Here is a 22328-nt window from a genome sequence, read left to right on the forward strand (position 1 = left end):
TATATAAAATAAATTAAGGTGAATGAAAGTAGAAATAAAAATTAAGTGTTTACAGTGTAAAAAAAAAAAAAAAAAAAATTATAATAAATTAACAGAGAATAAAATTCATGTAAAAAATGCAAATAGAAGTTTGGCAAATATAATTTGGTGGAATATTTAAGTAGAATTTAGTAGAATTATTATTTTTTCTTTCACTTTCTGCAGGAAATTGTTTAAACAAGTGGAAATTAAGCATTTTTGATTCCAAAAAATTTACTTTTTCTGTTACTACCTTAATTATATAGTCAAAACCAAGATCTTTGCCACACATTTTGTTGATATGTGCATGTCACAATTACAAGCTAATTCCATATATTTCAAAGCAACCACAATCTCATTAAAACACCATTCACTTTACCATTTAAAAGAAACAATAGCAATAATAAGCAGAAAATTTAAACTAGTTGTGTTTAAGTGAAAATTTAACTTTAAAAAAATATTTTTTTTTTTAAAATTATCATGAGCGGGGGAGACCTGATAAAACTGTTTAAAGGACCAGACAGGCCTGCAGCCTGGGGTTTGTACACCCTGTATTAGCATTATCATTAGTAGAAGCATATTATGCAAAGAAAGCAAGCTTATATAGAATCAGCCCAAAAAAAAAAACTTCCCATTTCACCCATCCATTTGTTCCAAAAAGTTTGTCTAGGTCTCCCTTGGATTTATTTAAGCTATCAACTTCCATAAAGACAGATGGAAATTTGTTCCAACAATCAACCAACCACCCACTGGCTAAAGGCAAATTTCTGCACATCTATTCTACAACTGTCTTTTCTCGATTTGAATTTATGTCCCCTCAGGTGCGTAATCTGAGCAAGAGGAAGAATCCCATCAGCACTGAGCTTGCTCACACTATCAAGGTCTTATACACCTCAATTAAATCACCTCGCAGGTGTCTAGTTTCCAGATGCTGAGATTTGCAGAACTGAAGTTCTTGGTAAGAGCAACCCTTTGTTTTCCCTCACCAATCTCGCTGCCCTTCTCTGTACTTGTTCCAGCAACTCTACATACTTCCTAAAATGAGGCCTCCAGACCTGTATGCAGTACTCAAGGTTTGGCATGACCATTGCCTTATACAAAGGGATAATCATGTCCTTATCCCTGCTAGCAAAATTCCTGTATATCATTGACCCCATGGGCACCTGTCTGCACTGCTCAAAAAACTTCATATTCAATTACACAATTATCCCCAAGTCTTTTTCATTCTCCACTACCTTGAATGTAGTATTACACAGTTGGTATGCTTACTCTGGAGTTATTGCTACCCATATGCAGTATTTTTCATTTGTCAATGTTAAACTTCAGTTGCCACCTGTCAGACCATCTGACCAACTTTTCTAGATCCTGTTGCAGTAGCGTACTGTTATTAACAACCCTGCCAACCTTCATATCATCTGCAAACTTGGACATTAAGCCTAATATACCTTCATCAGCCAACCACTAACTAACCACATGCTCTGTTTAAAATGTGAGGTCATTCAGAGTTCTTGCATTTTTGTCCTAGGAAAGTTGCATATAATGCTGGAGGCATGAAATCTGGTATTGGTTTATCTTGAGTTGCTAGTATTTTTGATGTCTTAGAGTGGTGTCTATGGTAAATGCATTCTTCCATTGAGAAAAGGAAATAAGTACTACCGAGAAATAAGCAGTTGTAGGGTTGACTTAGAGTTTGAGGACAAAGAATGGAGGCATACAATGGCAGAACACAGATTCAGTATGCTCCAGGTATTAAAAATTAATGCAATATTACATTTTATCGTGTATAAAGTTCTCAGTATAGTGTTACGGATTTAATTGCAATGGGTGGAAAACTGCATCTTTGCATCAAAATAAACCCAGTGATTTAGAATATAGAACAGGAACAGCTACAGATTGAATGGAAAGAAATAATATAGAGGAGGAAGGTGCAAAAACAAAGTTTGTGTATTTAATTTTATTAGGATTAATGGCTCAAAATAAGCAATATAATCTATGAAGTCGAAAACTTACTGCAGCTAGAGTATACCTGAGTTAGTCAATAAGCATTGGAAAGAGTGGAAACAGCAAAGACAATATCTGCATAACAAGCAGAAATTTAAGTTAGGGTGAAAAAAGATAGACACTCACCTGTAGAAGACCAAAACTGACTGTTTTCACAACAATGAATGAGTTCAATAAAAATGCCAATTGCCTCTCTCTGAGTAACTGCCTTAGAATTTTTAAAAAGGCCAGAGATAACAAAGTATGTTTTAAGCAAAGCAATAACAGCAGAAAGGAAACGAGTATTGTATCAAATTCAGAACATATACAAGAAAAAAGAATGAGATTTTTGCTTTTGTAGAACAAGTTTCTGTAGAACATCAAGAACTACAATAACATAATGGACTGATGGAATAAAAACTTGGGTGAGATATACAACTTAATAGACATTTTATTTTAACATTTTTCTTTTGTATTAGTGTTAAGAAATTTTTTTACAATGACCTGGTCTGCAGTTATTAGCCTAACTGAAGAGTAGTAATTCCTACCACTATATCAGTTTTCAGTTTACACTGAAATTTTATTAATGCCAGCTTTGGATAAAGAAATCTTTCCCACTGCTGACCAAATGAAATCATATACAGATTATTGGCAACTTTGTAACATATTTTCATTTATATATATACATATATTCATGTATTTTCATTCTGAAGAGAGTGAAGATGTCAGCACCAATCAGGTAATTCTGAATGGCACTGATGGAATCAATACTTATGCTCAAAACATGACCAACAAACTATTAAAATGAACTGGCTGATGGATGAATCATATGGGTAAAATTACCTTAAAAATTCTTGTTCTCTTCTAGCTGTTATGAGATTTATGAGGTTGGATATACAACATAAACAATAACTAAATCATAAAGCCATCACCGCAAATACTCTGAATTTCAAATGAGAATAGCATAACAAATCTTCAGGCCCCCAGGCGGCATTGGAACCTAAGATATCCATAACAGCACTTGGTGTTTTCTGCAGCATTGTTATAGTTTTTCTTCCTTCAAAAATGAAACATTTTCTAGTTTGTGCCTTGTATTCCAAATAATCAACATATGATAACAAACATCTGATTATAATTAGTTGCACCTTAACAGATGCTAATCTACTAGCAGCACTCTCTTATGGCATGTATCTCACTGGATGACAAAATGTCATATATAATGAAGAATAACAGCCCAACCAAAAGGTTCGTCTTTCATTATGATAATGTGAAAAGATGCAGACACCTGAAGTTGTATTCTGTCGTTAAACAGCATACATCTGATAAATGACATTGTAGTTTTTAATTGGTTTAATGTATTTTTTTAATGCTAAATAAAATGTACATAAAATAAACTATATAGCATTTTCAAAACCAAAGTTGAATACTGCTCAATGCTCATGTGGGCCTCACAAAAAAAATTATTACAATTGAAGACTTAAGTTACCCAAGAAAAGTTTGTCCTTCTGGATGAAGAGATATGATGACAGAGCTCTACAGGAATTAAATAATTTAAAGAACACTAAAAAAAAAAAAAAAAAAAAAAAGCTGCACTACAAAAAAGGAGTTGCAGATAAATTTCTAGACATAAGTGGAAAAAAATATTTTCCTTTCTAAATAAATAAATTTCCATTTATTGATTTTCATGAAGAAAACTGCAAATTCTCCAATGGGAATACACCTTGTACAGCCAAAGAACACTTTTTCATTTTTAACAATGCACAACCAACTTAGGCCATAATAACCAAAGGGTTTCACAGATCATTAATGAGAGTATCAGCTAGTGCCAATCTTATGGAGCCATATGAGACCATAAGGTGACAATTTTCTTGACAACATCATCAACATCAATGATACCTGGGTTCACCACCACTATGAACTGGATTCTAAGTGGCAGTCTGTGGAGTTGCAACATAAGGATTCACCAATAAAGAAGAAATTAAAGGCACAGCTATCTACTGTATGGGACAAAAGAAGGGTTATCCTTGTAGATTTCCTAGAAAGGATTCACGAGATCAATTCTACTTGCTAAGAAACTGAGGACTCATATTGCAAGAATAAGGCCAGAGAAGAAAGAAAATGCTCCTTCAATACACACTGCCTAACGCCATATCAATATCCTGATAAGGGAGACCACTGCAAAATTTGAAGGGGCTGTTCTACTACATCCTCTATGCAGTCTCAACCTTGTGCCTTCAGATTTTTGCCTGTTTAAAGATGGCTTTCATTCTGACAGAAACTTTTACAATAGAGGAGGATGAAGTTTAAATAACATACAATTCAATACAATAAACAGTTTCAATTGCCATACCTGTAGTAGGAAAGAAAAAATTTAGGGGCATTAGTTTTGGACTGACCCCTCATAATCAGAAAAAAAAAAAAAAGCTTATTAAGTTAGAAGCAGCAGCTCCTAACTTTTTTTATCTCTGATTTTGGGTGTAATCTCTGATGTTTTAAATGATACCAGCTCTTCAAAAAAAGTGTGTTGCCATTTATTTCACTTTCACCCAAAGACAACTGTTAATTTTTCAAATTACTGAAATGTCATTTAAGATCTTCAAATATTAGTATTGGCAAGGGCACATGATACAAGAAAGCAAGCTTATATAGCATCAGCCAAAAACACACACACACACACACACACACACACACACAGAGAGACCCTTCTCATTTCACCCATCTACTCGCTCCAAATGTTTGTCCAGTTCTGCCTTGAATCTGTAACTTCTACGACAGATGGAAGTTTGTTCCAGCAATCAACCACCTGCTGGCTAATGGCAAACTTCCACATATCTATCCTACAACTGTCTTTCCTCAATTTGAATTTATGCTCTCTAAGGCGATTATTCTGAGCAAGAGGAAGAATCCCATCAGCATTGAACATGCTCAAACCATTCAAGGCTTTATGCACTTCGATCAGATTACCTCGCAGGTGCCTAGTCTCCAAACACTGAAATTTGCAAAACTTAAGCCTTTCTTCATAAGAGCAACCCTTTGTTCCATTCACTAATCTTGTTGCCCTTCTCTGTACTCGTTCCAACAGCGCTACATCCTTCTTAAAATGAGGCCTCCAGACCTGTATACAGTACTCAAGGTGTGGCCTGACCATTGCCTTATACAAGGGGTTAATCACCTCCTTATCCCTGCTAGAAAAATTCCTGTATATCATTGACAAGACACCACAAGCTACTCTTGCAGACCATCTGCACTGCTCAGAAAACTTCATATCTGCCTGCACAATTATCCCCAGGTCCTTTTCACTCTCTACCACTGTCAGTGTAGTACCACACAGCTGATACTGTTACTCTGGGGTTACTGCTTCCCACATGCAGTACTTTACATTTGTCAATGTTAAACTTCAGTTGCCACCTTTTAGCCCATCTGCTCAACTTTTCTAGATCTTGTTGCAGCAGCAGCATACTGTCATTAGTGTCATTAACAACCCTGCCGATCTTTGTATTGTCTGCAAACTTGGACATTAAGCCTGATATACCATCAATATCATTAATGAATACAGAAAACAACAATGAACCCTGAGGGACTCCACTAATAACATTAGTCCACGAAGAGCAGTGTCCATTGATTACCACTCTCTGTCTTCTCCCACTCAACCAATATACTATATAACTAGAAACGAGAAAAATACTTACTTTCACTACTGATAAGAATATTTGCACTATTTACTGTTTTGCTAAACCACTACAATTTGAATAACAAAAGTTGACCAGTGAGAAATGTTCATTAAGAAAGTAATTTTTGCTGCTTTTTATTGATTATGGAAACCATACTCATTTGAATGGCCCTGGTCTTAATGCTGACAGCAAAACAAACTTTGCCTTCAAAACAAGTTGCACTATTTGCAAACAAGTGAAATTCTTTTTATGTCATTTGCCTTGAATGGTTAATCTGCCATTTACTTAAAATACGAGTAAATTGGAAAAATGGCAGATTAACCTTTTGGTAATGTAATGTCATGTATTTGTAAAAGGTTAATCTGTGAATTGCATCACATACTTTTTTCAAACAAATGTAATTAAAGGCAGTGCACTATCAGGGCAATTCATTTTGAAGGTTAAGTACAGTCTGCAGTTTGAAACCATATTTGTCACACCTTACTAAACATGCTCACTACTTACTTATGCAAATATGTGGCATCAGGAATTTAATAATCTTATAATTAGATGAGGGGAACAGCCCTACTTTTAGAACTTTTTCTTCTAATTTGACAGAAGAAAACTGGATTTGTCAAGCAACCTTCATTGAAGACTGATTAATTCAGTCACAGCGAAAAGAACGCCCAAAAATTTCTCTGTCCTTTCCAATCCAGATTAACTCAATCCCATCGTTTTCAATTCCAGATCAAAAAGGTCAGCAGAAAAGCCAAAACAGTGAAAGTGTTAAGATATCCAAGTTTGGATTAATGCAGCCATTGTAGCGGTAGCAGAACACATCGCTGCTGACCATTTTGAGAGAGCTCATTATGTAATGTGCAGAATACTGATCTGGAAATAATACCCTAAGCCAGTTTTCAACCTTTTTTTAATAATGGCACCCCTAAGTAATTTATTTTATTTTGCGGCACCCCCTACTCAATTTTTTGCCTGTTAGATCCGATTCTCTCCGTGTGTGTGTGTGTATACTCATATATATCTAATATTAAAAAATATATATATTATATGATAGTTATTACAATAATATAGTTAGAAAAATTACATTTCATAATACAAATTATATATATACAGTATAGAATAATTTTATTCTTTATATAGAGGTACTAAGTAAACATATAAATTTAAAAAAATAAGTTTAAGTAACTTAAACCCAAATTACGTGGTACCCCTGGAATGTTGTTGCGGCACCCTAATGTGCCGCTGAACCCCGGTTGAAAACCACTGCCCTAAGCAAATGATTTACAGTTCTTGTAAGTACCTTTTTTGAAGACACTTCTACAAACTGAGGACAATCTAGGTACATGCAGCCAATTTAACAGACCAGGGTCATACAGATAAGTGGAAATTGCATGATCAACACACAGGCGACAAACCTCAAGTGCAGAGCCAGCTTAAGGAACAAGCCAACATAGCATTGGGAAAAAAAATAATAATAAAAAAAATATATATATATATATACACCTAATTCTGTTTTTGCACGAACTTTTTTTACACGAATTTGATTTAACACGAATTCAAAATAAATATTTCATTCTCTTTTTACACGAGTCATTTTGATTTAACACGATTTCTATGAATTTTTTTTTGCCTAAATTGTAAGAATTTTTTTTTTATTTGTGGCATATTAGTATCATATCAGTATATTACACGCACCAATAGATTGGATAACAGCTAGTGTGTGTGTTTTGAAACGCGTGCTTTTGCTTACCAATGTGTACGTCTAGGTATCTATGAATCATCAACGTTTTTATTGAATTTGGTGCACATTTACGGTATTCGTGCATTGTACCTTCGGAAGACATGTAGTAGTAAGCTCTATTTCAAAGTGAAAGAATCTTTAGTGAAATTTGTGCACATATAAATTTATTAATTTTGCCAATAGTCAATAAATTGTAAGTTTACAAATTTTTCAAACCTTTTTTTATTAATTATAACTGAGATATTTTTCGGTAGCCCTTATATAATGTCGAATAATTCGCCTATTACCAAAATGAAAAGGAAAACGATTTCTTTGGAACTTAAAATTCAAATTTTAGATCGTCTTGCAACTGGACAAGTGGCTACGTCTCTAGGAAAGCATTTTGGTGTACATGAAGCTACCGTAAGAACTATTAAGAAAAATGAAGCTGCAATTAGGAAGTCGGTATGTTCTGAAACAAAAGTAAGTGTTAATTCATCATCATATACAAGAGATATTGTCAAGGAAAAAATGGAAAAGGCTCTGGTAATATGGATAGAAGATCAGTCACAAAAAAGAGTACCAGTAGATGGAAATGCCATCAAGCAAACAGCACTAAGAATTTACAGACAGATTAAAGAAAAGGAGCCAAGCATTTCATCTCAGTTAAACAGAAAGTATGAATTTTCTGCGAGTACAGGTTGGATGACAGGGTTTCTTAAAAGGAATGGTCTTCATAATATAAAAATTAAAGGTGAAACTGCATCTGCAGATGAATCGGCTGCTAAAGTATTCCAGCAGGAACTTGCAAAAATTATTGAAGATGGAGGATACACTCCTGATCAAGTGTGGAATGCAGATGAAACTGGTTTCTTCTGGAAACGAATGCAACAGAACGTATGTAGCCAAATCGCAGAAAACTGCTGGTGGTTTTAAGGTAGCTAAGGATCGCGTGACCTTATTATTTTCCTCCAACGCTTCAGGAGATCGTATGTTGAAACCACTGCTGGTAAATCGAGCCCTAAACCCACGTTCAATGAAAGGTGTAGATATCAATAAACTGCCTGTTCACTGGATGGCAAACAAGAAGGCCTGGGTGACCACTACTATTTTTACAGAATGGTTCAACAAATGTTTCGTCCCAGAAGTCAGACGTTATATGAATTTGAAAGGTCTCGAATTTAAAGTTCTTCTGATTCTTGACAATGCACCCGGCCATCCTGTCTTGGAACACCCAAACGTACAAATTTTATTTCTGCCACCTAACACTACATCTTTGATACAACCGCTAGACCAAGGTATAATTGCAACAATTAAAACACACTACGTAAAACGAACATTCCAACACGTTTTGGACAAACTGAATGATGAAACACTAACAATCATTGATGTGTGGAAGAAATTCTCAATTATGGATTGTATCAATCAAGTTGGATTAGCGTTAACTGAATTAAAACCAGCAACTTTAAATGCGTGTTGGAAAGCGGTTTGGCCACAATGTGTAAAAAGCAAAGATCCCATCATCCCTAATACGACCGAATTTCCCAACATCATTACAATGGCACACAAAATTGGTGGAGAAGGATTCGATGATCTATCGTTTGAAGATATTGATGAATTGTTAACCGACAAAGCCCTAAGCAAAGATGAAATATTAGAGGTTGTCCTTGGGACTCCTTATCCCACAGAACGTAGTGATAATGAAGAAAATGATCCTGTTCTAAATGCAGATTTAATAAAAGAAGGTCTGGAACTGGCCAGAAAATTAGGTAATCATTTTGTCAAAAATGACCCTAATAAGGAACGCGCTGGGAAGTTTCAACGTGAACTGAAGTTGTTGACAGCCTCTTACAGAGAATTATATAACGGCCTAACCAAAACACGAACACAACGATTAATAACTGAATTCGTTCGTAAAACATGAAACATCAGCACCAGAGGAGACTCGTGCTGATTTTGCTCAAGAGATCACAGAAAGAATTTCATTAATAGAGGAAGAAGACGATGTCCACAACATTTCTAGTGATGGCAGTGATATTCCAGTCGTACGCAAACATATGCACCGTTTATTATCAGAAAGTGAAAATGAATAAAATCTTGTTATGTGTAAAACAGATTTTTTTTGTTCATGAAGAATTTTTTTTCATTTCATATGCATACAAATTTATTTTAATACATTTTAATTACATATTATTACATGTGTATTTTGTTTAAATAAAATAATAAGCTTAAAACGAATATTTTGATGTGTTTTTTTTTAATTATTTTTACTGATTTTTTTAGATCCGGAACCAATCTTCTTTTCTTCCATGTCTTTTTTATGTCTTTTATTATATAATACAATGTCTTTTTTTTACACGAATTTTTTTTACACGTATTTTTCAGGAACGTATCTATCGTGTAAAAACAGAATTAGGTGTATATATATCACTAACAAGAAACAAGTGAACAGTTAAAAAAAGAATAACATTGCCAGCAAAACAATTTGAATATATCACAAGCTATCTCCCTGCTTTCAAAATCAATTGAATAGCATAAAAACTGTAGAACAGAAGATGTATAAATACAAGTACCTTCTAAAAAGTTGGCAACTGAACTGAACCTACATTTTGAGCAAAAAAGAATTCACCCCCAAAAAAGAATGTTTGATAATGACCATGAAGATAAAGTTGGAATGACAGAGAAGGAAATTTTAGGATCCACTTTTTCAACATTTCACACAATGAAATCCAATCATGGAAAGAGAGATTAGAGTTGATCATAAAGTGTAATGATTAATTCCAATTTCTATATACTGTAATTTGAATTATTCCACAGAAATTAGGTATTTTTATGAAGAATTAAAGTATTTGCAAAACCATTATGAAGACAGTTATTCACTAGTAGGTGGTAGATGACTTTCATCAACCGGTGAAATACCACCACTTTGCTTATTGGAGGCTTGAAGTGGTGAAACCCATGTTTAGTCGCTAGAGCAAAGTTTCCGGCATCCCCCCCCTCCCCCCATACTTCTCCTTCAACCCATGCACGGTACTAAGTACTATAGGTTTTGATACCTTTCATGTTTGGGGTTTTCATAAAAAAAAACTACTGAAAATCTTGCAATTCATGTGTTCAAACAATTTAATGGCATCAGAGGCAAATCTTTTCATGGCACAGAGAATTCTTGTAATGCTGCTGCCAGTATCAGAACAATGGCCAATGCAGAACAGAGCTTTTTAACGATAAATTTAATCATAATTTTTTTTCATTCCATGATGGCTGTTTGTTTGTTAGTGCATTGGCTTCTGTGGCCATAATGCACTTCCATGATGGCACAAGATCACTTGGAGAGACTGGCACCCTTATAAATTGAAACATACCAGTGCCAAGTTAAGTTAGACCTAGATGAAATGATCCAAAGATCTGCAACTGCTAAGACAAGGAAAAGTTAATATTTGATGAGTATGTAATAATTAATGATACTTGTTTATTAAAGTTAAATTAATAAATTATATCATAAAATTTATATTTTATTTTTGAACTGAAAAACCTTTTTTAAGCTCATATAAAAAGGTGGGGGCATGAATTCCAAAGCAAAGGTGGCTTAGGGAACTGCAACCCTTTAAGCCAGCTCTCTTAAGGGTGACAATTTACTTTCATAATAATAAACTTTCAGCAATAACAGGGTAGTGCATTTTAAAATTTATATGCTGGTGTGTGTGTCCCCATGAAGAGTCCTGCTAGGTACATTTGATAAGCTTACATTAGATGCCAAAAAAAATTATATATTCTTTAACAGCAAGCTTCTATACTCCATCTGGCTAGAGGAGCATAGAAGCACACTGTTAATTTTCTATTTTTCTTAATGATTACATTAAAAAATTTAGACCTAAAAACCACATTTAAAAAAAATCAGACAATGTTACCATTCTGACAAACTTGTTCTAACAATGATTTGAACTCAACTTCGGAGTTCATTCTTAAGTTTAAAAAAAAAAAAAAAAACATCGGCTATGTCTTGCAAAAATGGTTGTCACCTAGGCTAGAATATCCCAAGTATGCCTTTCACACAACAACATTTAGGACACTATTTTCCATTTTTATCTCAATTTACTGTATTGACACCTAACACAGTAAACTGAAGTATAATTTTGGAGCATATATAGATGTTAAAAAAAAAAATATATATATATATATTGCTAATAAATATGTGGATGGATGGAAGGACTATTTTATAATGGTGGGGTGGTCACTGTACCAATCATAAACTGCCTTATTATTATAATTTGAACACCTGCATATCTACAAATAAATTTTATTTAAAGGAAAACAAAGTGTGCTGAAACCTTTATGACAGCCTCTAGTCTCCACTGAACACTCTCCATCAGTTTTTTGTAAACGTCTCCCGATATTTTCCATCATTCAGCCCTCAAAGTGACTACCAGTTCAGTTCTGTTTTTTGGGCAGTCTCTTCTCTTCACATGTACCTAATGATCCAGTTCATCCTAGAGGTTCTCTGCAGGACTGAAATTAGAGTTCTGGGCTGGCCAGTCCAACGTTTTGGTATTAATGTCCTGAAACCAGTCGGTCACAATACAAACAGTATGGCATGGAACTCTGTCCTGCTGATACAGGTATGGACCTTCCCTGACATGCTGCCATAACATAGGTAATGCATTATTGTCCAGAATGTCTAGATCGACCTTAGCATAATGTGGCTATGTACAAAAGAACCAATGGTCCTTTTGTACATAGCCAAATCTCTGCCAAATTTCATTGTCAGGACAATACAGTTTGGCAGATAGCTTTCTCCAGGCACCCTGTCACACCCAGGCACAAATGCTGGTCTGGCAGACCATGACTTGTCAATCTAATGCACAGCCCTCCACTGGTCTACAGTCCAGCAGGCATTATACAAAACCATACAGTTGGAAGGCCTATGGGCATATTTATAGTTGTGTCTGATACATGGTGCTTGAGCAGGACATGATCAACGGAAGGGTGTCCAGATATCAAAGGTAGGGCAGAGTATATTTTTCTAGAAATTTTCATCCCACAAACAAACTGGATCTACCTTTCTGCAGGATGATAAGCCAAAAAAATTAATGGATAAGGGGGAGGGATATAATACGAGAGAAAAATAGATACAGCTTAATAAATTTCAAGGAAGCGAGGAATGGGATATATTAGGTAAATCCTAATGAATAAAAAAGTTTTCAATTCAACAACAAAAATGTTGGGGGGGTTGCAGTGTACAGATTTCATTGCTAGACATTTATTAACATTGACAACAGACTACCCCAAGGGCACAGCTAGCCCTGTAGAGAAGTGCAGAGGAAAAATAATTTGTAGATGCCTTCATTCATACACTGACTGAAAATAGCAGATACCACCTACAAAATATTTTGCTACATTAAATATATGGTTAAAAGAAACTTCTGGAACTCATTTTAACTTAAAATTTTATCTGTTTCAAAAGCATTTAACAAACTAGGTAATAAATAAAATCTCACCACTATGTGTCAGAAGAATTTTAACATCATAAATAAAATATACATAATTCTATGCAGCCTCAAAATTTTATTATTATTCTTAGCATACTTACAGAAACTACTGACCAATCAATACGTGTAACTTAGCATTAGTAGAGGCATATGATGCAAGAAAGCAAGTTTATTAAGCAACTTAGTCCAACATGAAACAGAAGAAATGACTGGCAATATGTACAGATATTTTTATTAACTAAGGTGCATTTAGACAAATTTATAATGCTTCTCAACCAAGTAGATTTAAGAGGGGCTTTTTAATTCTTGATATTTTATTATTTCTGAAAAATTCACTGTCCGAAAAATACAGATCAACTCATTTTCAAGTTTTCTGCATTCAAATTCAGTGGGGTGAACTTACAGTGATGCTACTTCTACATCAGAAAATACATTAAGTGTAGTGGTGAAACTATAAATACTGCCCACCCTTTCTAGATTGCCCAATGGTCTTTAACAACCAAACAAATCAGAGCCATTGAGCCCCACTGACTCCCAGCCCCACAGTGGCAGACCTGGTGGTATAGTAATTTCACCACTGGATGTGTGACTCAGGCATTTGGAAAAAATATATTGCATAGCAGGTGAGAGAATGAGCAGCACTGAGTTAATCCATAATAAACATAATAACCATTCCAACATTCAATGTTTCAATTTCCTAAAATGCATCAATTATACTATACTTTCAAGACATTCTCATTCCCATTTCACTCAAAGATGTTTTCATTTAATAACTCCATAATCACATTTTCTTTAGTCTCGTCTTTTCCTCAAAGATTCTGAAAACAATTTTTTAATATTTGTTTAAAAATTTTAAATTTTTTTAAAATATAAGTTTTCAAAGAAAAGTAAACTGCAGTTTTTCAAACTCTACTGTTACATATCTGAAACAAAATGAATATATTACAGATGCAATAATGACAATAGGGCCGACTCTAATGCAGCTCTAGGTGCAAAATAACTCAAAGATGAGAAGCTGAGGGTAACATAAGCACGGGGGGGGGGGCAATGCACCTTTAATGCCTAGCTGTCAAATGGTTAAAAAGACATTAGGCAAGTGGACATGTCATTAATCATTATTGTCATGCCAGTTATTGCTTATTAACAATAAGCAATAACTGGCATAATATGTGATATGTTAAGGTTTTGATCTGCATTGATATTACAATCAGACAAACACAGGCTTTTTAACCATGTTATAGAACCTACATGGGTGCACAACGAATTTTATAGTATTTTCAGTTTACTGTATATTTTCGTTTTAGGTGCGTAAAAAAAATTTGGAATTAGCAATTTAATATTCTGATTTTCTGGTTAAATAGTACAGAAAAAAAAAAAACAACATTTTTGCCATACTAGTCAATATAATATGATGCAATACACTTAAAAAATTAAATGAAACCGTACCTTCACAAATACCTTCTTCTGTTCCAAGAACAAAATGCTCACTCTCCACAGAAATGACACAAAGGAGATCCTCCGCACATCTTCCTGACCATGAATTTAGTCCACCACACACTTCGTTTTCCTTACGAACACAAACTTTGCAACATCCGCAGGGATCAAGAGTTGATTCCTTGCATCCAAGTAGTTCCTTGCAGTTAAATAAATCACATTCTTTGTGGCAAGTAGACGAATATGCAAGACAAACGTAAGGCACACACAAAATTATATATACAATGGCAATAAAGCACCAAATGTGACATGGTCTATGTGTACAAAAACCTCTGACAGGCATGGCATTTCTCTGTAGAGATGAAAAGCACTTCATTAGCAAACCTGTTGTCATTCTCCCGATTTCAACTAACTCGAGCATGACACATTATTATTTATAAACACTTCCCCCTAGAAAACACGTAAAGCAGGCGGCGCGTTATCACTTGACATTACTTGAAAATCTGCAAAGCAAAAATAGCAATGATATACATATATAAAATTACAGACTTATATAATGCGGGCGTTGAAAGTCAAATAAGTGACAGTGAGAGGAGATCGAAGGAGAGAGAAGCTTTCAGTTTCGAGTGACAATGTAAAAGGTTCAATAAATCAAAATCTGACAGTCTTTGATGTTAGCCGGATGGAGTTCGTTGACATTTCAAAATGCTTTTTCTACGTGTAACTGCGAGTCTGCTTCTTCTCATTCTCAACCATCATTTCAATATGTACAGCGCACAAGGCAAGAAAATAAGAAATGCTGAAAATCCGCTTTAATCTGGGTTCAGCACAATAATTCCGGCAAAGCATTTCTCCATTTTATGTAGCTGTCCTCTTAATTAAATACAAGTCTACGAAAGCAATTTTTATAGTTAATCTTCGAGAGCAAAGTAAACAAGACTATCACAGAAATTGTCGCATTCGCAACTAAATTTGGCCGTTTAAGATAAATATAAACAACTATCAAACCTGTCAGTCCTCTCTTAACTAACCCTAACTGTTAACGACAAACAACTACTCCTTGAACAGTTCTACTAAAAAAAATAAAGGCTGTACAATCAGTTATCAGAAATAGCAACAGGTAGTCGTATATCTCCATCTTCTTGTTATACTTCTGTTAATATAGCATAAGCCATCACATTGCAATACACTCCAATTGCACTTCAGCGTGGATGAGCACAACGCTTGTCTTGCTCACTGCGCCATCTGTTATCACAAAAAGTTGTTCAATGCTATAAGAAATTCGAAAGGCTCACAATAAAATGTGGATCAACACAGAACTCCGCGGTATTCAAACAATTCAAAAACAAAAAACAAAACAGATTGTGTTCAAAGGTGAGTTAATTTGCGGTCGTAATTTTATAACCATTTACCACATTTAAAATATGTTTAGTCCATAATAATTTAATGAAGTACCAAACAGCACTTTTTTTATTTGTTAGCCTTGCTTTTATTCACATCATACCTAGATTTATAGACTGTTCAAATCAAGTTCAAAACAGATGTTAGGGATAAAATTTCACTATTTGCAGTATTTGCTATTTCCGTATTTGCAACATTGTGTAAATAATGTATATAAAAATTATTAGTGTACTCATGACTTCGAAACGAGAGGTGTCCCTGGGAAGTTTGGCTACATCAGATCTGTGTATGTCTCTGCTTTACATTGTTATATGTTGAATTATATTACCTTCTCTCTTGTTGTGGTAGGTTTAGGAGCATCAGCGACGAAGGCCATATTGCTGTGTGTATATTGTATAGTATATTACATGTAAATTGAGTGTGTTCTGAGGTCGATTTTTTGTCTGCCGGAAAAACATAATTAATTTTATTTAACAAAGTCAGTATTAAAATAACAACACAATGCCAGGAAAGATAATTTTACACTGCATCTAAGGAAATGTGCTTTCAGTCAACGAATAATCAGCTTTTGTATCAAGTGATTGCCTGGTCTTGTTAAGACCGAATAATAACTTGTTCTACGTAGATATAAAAGAAGATTAGATAAATATTTAGACACTTTTTCATGGCATATATTATAAAAGCATTACTTCCTTGCATTGTATTACCATCTTAATACTAATACTTTACTTTTACCAACAGTCTTATGAATAGTGTATGAGATGGTTCTCGGCCTTATAAATGAAACAGTGGAGTGGCCAAAGATAATAGTAGCAACGATGAACAAGGAATGGCAGGCAAGCCAAAAAAATAAAATAAATAATATTTTGACACACACACTGTTGCTGAAAAACAATTGTTTGTATCCATAGGTAGCAGAGGAGTTAAAGGATTATACGAGACAACAGATATACCACCATGAGAAAAATAAGAGCTGAGTGTAGTCATGAATCATAGCAGCAGGCATCATGCTTAAACCTTGTCGTACTACTTCGAGAAACATAATGATGATTTCTCCTTCTTCAGTGGTTTCACCATTGAACATACATAGGACGACATTGAAAGGCTCCGGCATCCGATACTAGACCCATTTACCCTATAGAAATTTTAAGATGCTGTCCAGTGTGCATTGGCCAGTAAGCCACGAGACCATTACCTCGAATCTACACTAAGGCAATTCGCTGGTGTGTTGTAGGCAAAAGGGGTTCTACGCGGTACTACATAGGTGTTTAGAATACAGTGGGTAATAGATGCAATTAAGGCTTACAGACACCGGATAAATAATTTGTCTCCTGTGTAATATTTAAAATAATAATGTGTAATCCCTCCTTTAGGAAGCATCACTTTATGAATCTCGTTGGTAGGGATTCAACTACCTCAACTATATCAATAGTTGAAGTGGATAGTTTATATCAATATTGGGCGATTTGGAAAACAACTGCCCTAGAAATTCATTCGGGTTTCGTCGATACTGTTATTATTGTGTTTTCATTTTCTGTTCAAGAGAGTCCCATACTTGACTTGGCTGGCCAATTTAAATACCCTATCATTCCTCCATGGTCCTCTTTTCAGTTTAAAATAGTAGAGGCTCTGTCAACCAGATAGTTCTGATCCCGGTATACAGAAGTATCGAAATCATGAGCGACCCTCAAATTTCGACAAAAAGTGCAACCTGATCACCCAGAATATTTGTATAGCCAGTCTGATTTATTCAGGTTGGTATTCTGAGTAGGGGTGCCCACTTCACAATGTTTACAACATCCTCAAAGTGAGCCTGGGAAGTCAGCATGGCATTATTAGAGTATAGGCAAAATTTGGATTCGTCAGGCTATATCACAGCTTTCCAATCAACAACGGTCCAGTTTTTAGGCATTTTAGCCGATATTAACGGGCTTTTTAATGCACAACAGTTGACTCGCAGCGTTCTCTCAGAAATGGGATGATGAAGTCTTTGGTTAACTGTTTGCAGAAATTCTTTTCTTGTTTGAAATTGTCTTTCGTTTAATTAGCACAGACTTTCAACCACAATTCTGCCACTAATTTCTGGTCGATTTACCGACTCATATCCCTTAAAATCTGTTATTACAGTTATTTCTCTGAAACATCAGCAAATTCAGCTACTTCGTTAACAGGAATTCAGGATCGTGCCGAGCCATTTTAGTAGCTGAGGCAAGAATGAAAAATTGCGCCCTCCCCTAAAAGATTAAAAAAATATGACTTATTTAAAATACATTTCTGGTACACGCTTTAATCAAAAATTAAAGTCGAGATTATAAAAATGACAACCAGTAGGGCAACAACCATGGGAGTGTCTCAGATAGCACGAGCGCGCAGACGATAAATGGATTGAAACAATCAAAGCATAAAATCGAAAACGTTGGCAATTATTTAATCTTTCTTTTGGCCCTCCTTTCAGCTTTTAACCTGAGGTAAGAGCCTCGTTCACCTCACCCTCGGCATGACTCTGAACAGGGTGTCATTTAGACATGAAAAATTCTATCACTCCTTTTTGCCGCTCACTAACATCTTTTCTGCGCCCCATATTTCGTGGTCGAAACCCTTGCTTTTTCAGTTGGAGCTGGCATATCTGTAAATTAGTGAGTATAACAAAAGGGTGCTCTTACCAAGAAAGAATTTGAATGGATTGAATAAGTTCAATGCTGATGGAATCCTCCTTCTTGATCAGACTGTACAAGTTGGGAGGGGGAACAAATTCAAACTAAGAAAGGATGGTTGCAGGTCGAATGTAGGAAATTTTCCTTCAGCCAGAGGGTGGTTGTTGTAACAATCAACCACCTAAACTATCCATCTCCACATCATTCATCTAATGATGTGAAGATGGATAGCTTGAATAAATTCAAGGAATAACTGAAGAGAGTGTTACAGAGGATCGTCAAATGGGAGGTGTTGGCTCTTATTTTGGTTCATGCTGTTAAGCTTGCGTCAGTTGTCTCTACTATTACTACTTCAATTGTCCTCGTGTGTGACACAGTTGGTATTGTAATTACCGTCCTCCCTACACTGGATGGATCCTGAGTTCGAATCCCTTCGATGACGTGAAGACTTTTTATGTGCCTTTTTCACAACTTGACCGAGTTAATGGGACTCCAGCGTGGGCATGGTTTTTTTTCCTACCAGAAAATTGAGTTTTTCGTCCAACAAACAGAAAGTCCACCATGGAACACATTCAATTTACAGACATGTTATATGTGATTAAATGGGCCTGTTGTACTGGAATCCGTAGGATAACAAATAATTAGGCGTATAACCAGTAAAATAAAACATCTTTAATCACATATATATACTTATAGCTTTCGAGGCTGAACGTGCCTCTTTGTCAACAGAAATGGATACTTTAGAGATAAAATTATTCTAACGGACACAGTTGTGCGAGCAGTGAGGCGTGCGAGGGCACGGAGTAAGCCAATCAATTATTAAACTAGTGTTCATTGTTGCTGCATGGACGTGCGTAGTTTTTTCTCCAGCGCTCATCTTGACTTAAAACGGTTGCCTCTAAGATGGGGTGTAGTTTCATGACTTTGCAGCGATTCATGGCTCTCGAATTACACAATATATTAAGAGACTCTAACCAGAGGCGGTGGCGAAAGTGTCGGGAGTGGTCAATTACTTCGTTGTCACGCTTGGGATTGAAGTCATGGTGGGTGGACCACAAGTGTTCCGCGATTCCGGACTGGTCGGTCTCAGCAAGGCGAATCGCTCTGTCGTGTTGTGCAAGGCGGTCTTGAAGACGTCTCGAGGTCTCTCCTATGTAGCAGCTGTCACAGTCTTTGCAGGCTATGCGGTCACCCCTCTCTTACACTGCTGCATAAGAGAGGGGTGACCGGCGTCTTTACATTGGAAACTAGAGAACATAAGTTTCAACCAGGCAGCTGCACGCATATCGTTTGTGGATATGCGTGCATATCATCCCACGATATTCATATGTGGATATCGTGGAATCGGGCAATGGGCACTCACGCTTTTGCCTAAGGCTCTCAAATCATCCACATTAGTTGTAAGAAGCCCCAGTGAATTCTTCAAAGGTGACGTTTAATGTTTTCTTTTTTATTTATCCTTGGACCATATATTCTGAAAGGCTCACTTCCAATAGGATGGATATCACAAACATTATAGGACAACACTATAAATCCCTGTCAGAAGGGAACCTCATACCGCGTTTACGAGAGCGCTAGTACTCCAATCAATAGTCTACAAAGCATGACGGACCACCACCACCTCATATACTCTATCAATTTCTTTTCTGCTATGTGAAACTAGTAATTAGTAGGATTTTAGGCACATCAGTAACTTAAGCCTCATTTCGCCGTGTACAATACGTCTGTATTTCGTTCGTGCTGTGGTCGATTTGCTGTTTGCTGGACTAAAAACCGTTCCCGGAAGAAAAATACATTCAACCCTCACATGAGATCGACTAACTCAGCCACGGTTTGACAAAAGACCAATTAATTTCTCGCGTCATTGACGAAATTTGAAATGAGGTCTTTTCTACCCGATGTGTGGAGGTGAAACATTTACACCTGATCAAATAATCAAGAGGAAGTTCCAAGTTCCCCACATTCGTCGGACTAAACTCCTGAAGACTTTTGTCCATGGGGACATTTGAAAGATAATGTGCCACATATAATTATTTCTTTAGTTTTTCATGAATAGCATTCGACTTGAGGTTTCAGCCATCGCTATGAACTTGCGCAAGTAAGTGTGAACGATGATGCTACTTTAAGCTGTAAATCAACGAAGTGCACCTATAGGACAGGTTAATCAGGGGCGCAACCAGTGGGGGAGGTTACCGGTTTTCAGCCCATCCCAATGATGCTGAATGAAAAGGGGGCAAAAATCTGAGTAATTTTTCTCTAGTGCAAAACGACAGCCATTGTCTATTCCAGATAGTAAAAGCTACACTGGTGTGCAAAACTTAAGGACCAACACTATTTCTATAGGTTGCAACCACAAAATCATACGAAACAGTCTGTGACAATTTGCATAACTGTGGCAGTTCAGTAGAAAACTGTTGCACCTGCAAAAATTTGAATCGTGATGAGAGGGCTCACATAAACAGATAAAAGCAGCAGTTATGTGCAAATTACTGAATGGTGAGCGCGATTGTTACAGACGTTCGATTGGCTTCATACAGTGCTACAGACAACGAAATGGCAAGTAGACAACATCTGGATGACTTTACCCGGGGTTGAATAATTGGGAAGCTCGGGGAAGGTCGAAGTGCGACTGCAGAGTTCGGTATCGGCCATAGCATCATCTCACGTGCGTGGTCGGCCTTCAGAACGACAGGTACAGTTGTTCGAAGGACCAGTGGTGGTCGTCCACTAAAAATAACTCCCAGTGATGCCCGCTATATACTCCTACAGGCCAAGAGGGACCGACACCAGACAGCGGGATCCATTGCAAACCAGCACAGGACGTAGGATATCGCGGTTCATTGTGGCCAGGCGAATCCACAAAGGTGGACGGTTTGCCCGACGGCCAGTGTGCTGTATCCCTTTAACACCTGCCCATCGGAGACACCGTTTACAGTGGTGCATCGAACACAAGGACTGGACAGCAGCGCAATGGGGTAAGGTTCTCTTTACTGATGAGAGTAGATTCAGTCTCAGCCGCGATTCTGGACGTCAGCTGATCTGGCGAGAGGTTGGCACACGTAATCATCCCGCAAACATCACTGAAAGGGATCGATATGGCGGTCGAGGTGTTCTCGTCTGGGGAAGCGTTATCTTGAATGGACGTACACAACTCCAGATACTGGAAGGCGGTACTGTAACTGGTGCACGCTACTGTACTGAGGTAATCCTTTCCCATGTATGTCTGTTCCGAGGTGTCATTAGCCCCGAAATTGGTGCCATTGGTTCGTATTTATGGCTGATAACGCCACACCCCATCGCACTGCAGCTGTTGATATGCTTTTGGAAAGTGAGGACATTGTTCGTATGGATTGGTCTGCCCGTTTCATTGATCTAAATCCCATCGAATACATATCGGACGCTCTGGGGAGACGGCTAGCGGCAGGTCCACACCCACCAGAAAATGTTAAACCAGCTGAAGATTGTGCTGACAGAGGAATGAACGATGTTACCACAAGAACTTATCAACATTGTTCTTAGTATGGACAGGCGGTGCAAAGCCTGCATCGACATTAGGGGTGGCCATATCTCCTACCGAAGACCATCTCTTCCCTTTGTTCCATCTTTGGCAGTAATGCAGCTGTATCATGGCAGCCAGTGCTACGTTACCATTTTTGAATAAAGACCCTCTGTAACGTTTTGTTTCCATTGTTGTGTCGGTGTTTGTTTCCGTCATCATTTCTGTACCTCACGAGGTTCCTTTGGTATGCTTTTCCCATATCCAGGCCACTTCTATGGGAAGCTACAGGTGAAAACCTGACTGGTCCTTAAATTTTGCACACTAGTGTAGTTAGAGTTAGAGGATTCAAACAAACACAATCAAGTGCATGAGAAAGATGTAGAGAAACAGGTGTTAAGAAAGTGCCAAAGACTGTTCAATTAGTCTCAACAACTTTAATATCATTGGACAAAAGTAATCAGTGACACT

The 22328-nt window shown here is 36.6% G+C and overlaps 1 protein-coding gene across 3 annotated transcripts in view; it reads right to left on the reverse strand.

Moving 5' to 3' along the window:
- The window catches only part of LOC150077010 (cysteine-rich motor neuron 1 protein-like), a 165450-nt gene that overhangs the window by 91277 nt on the left and 51845 nt on the right, over positions 1 to 22328 (reverse strand). For 2 of the 3 annotated variants that reach the window (XM_090386072.1, XM_090386071.1), the window contains exon 2: positions 14319 to 14809. In XM_090386072.1, the coding sequence (XP_090242198.1) occupies positions 14319 to 14727 (409 nt within the window). In that variant the 5' untranslated portion in view covers positions 14728 to 14809. Of the gene's footprint in view, positions 1 to 14318; positions 15476 to 22328 lie in introns of those variants that run through there. The other variant, XM_090386074.1, reaches the window with a different exon arrangement.

Source organism: Mastigoproctus giganteus, chromosome 12 (assembly GCF_048544385.1).
Source record: "Mastigoproctus giganteus isolate SK-2022 chromosome 12, ASM4854438v1, whole genome shotgun sequence".
NCBI lineage: Eukaryota > Metazoa > Arthropoda > Arachnida > Uropygi > Thelyphonidae > Mastigoproctus > Mastigoproctus giganteus.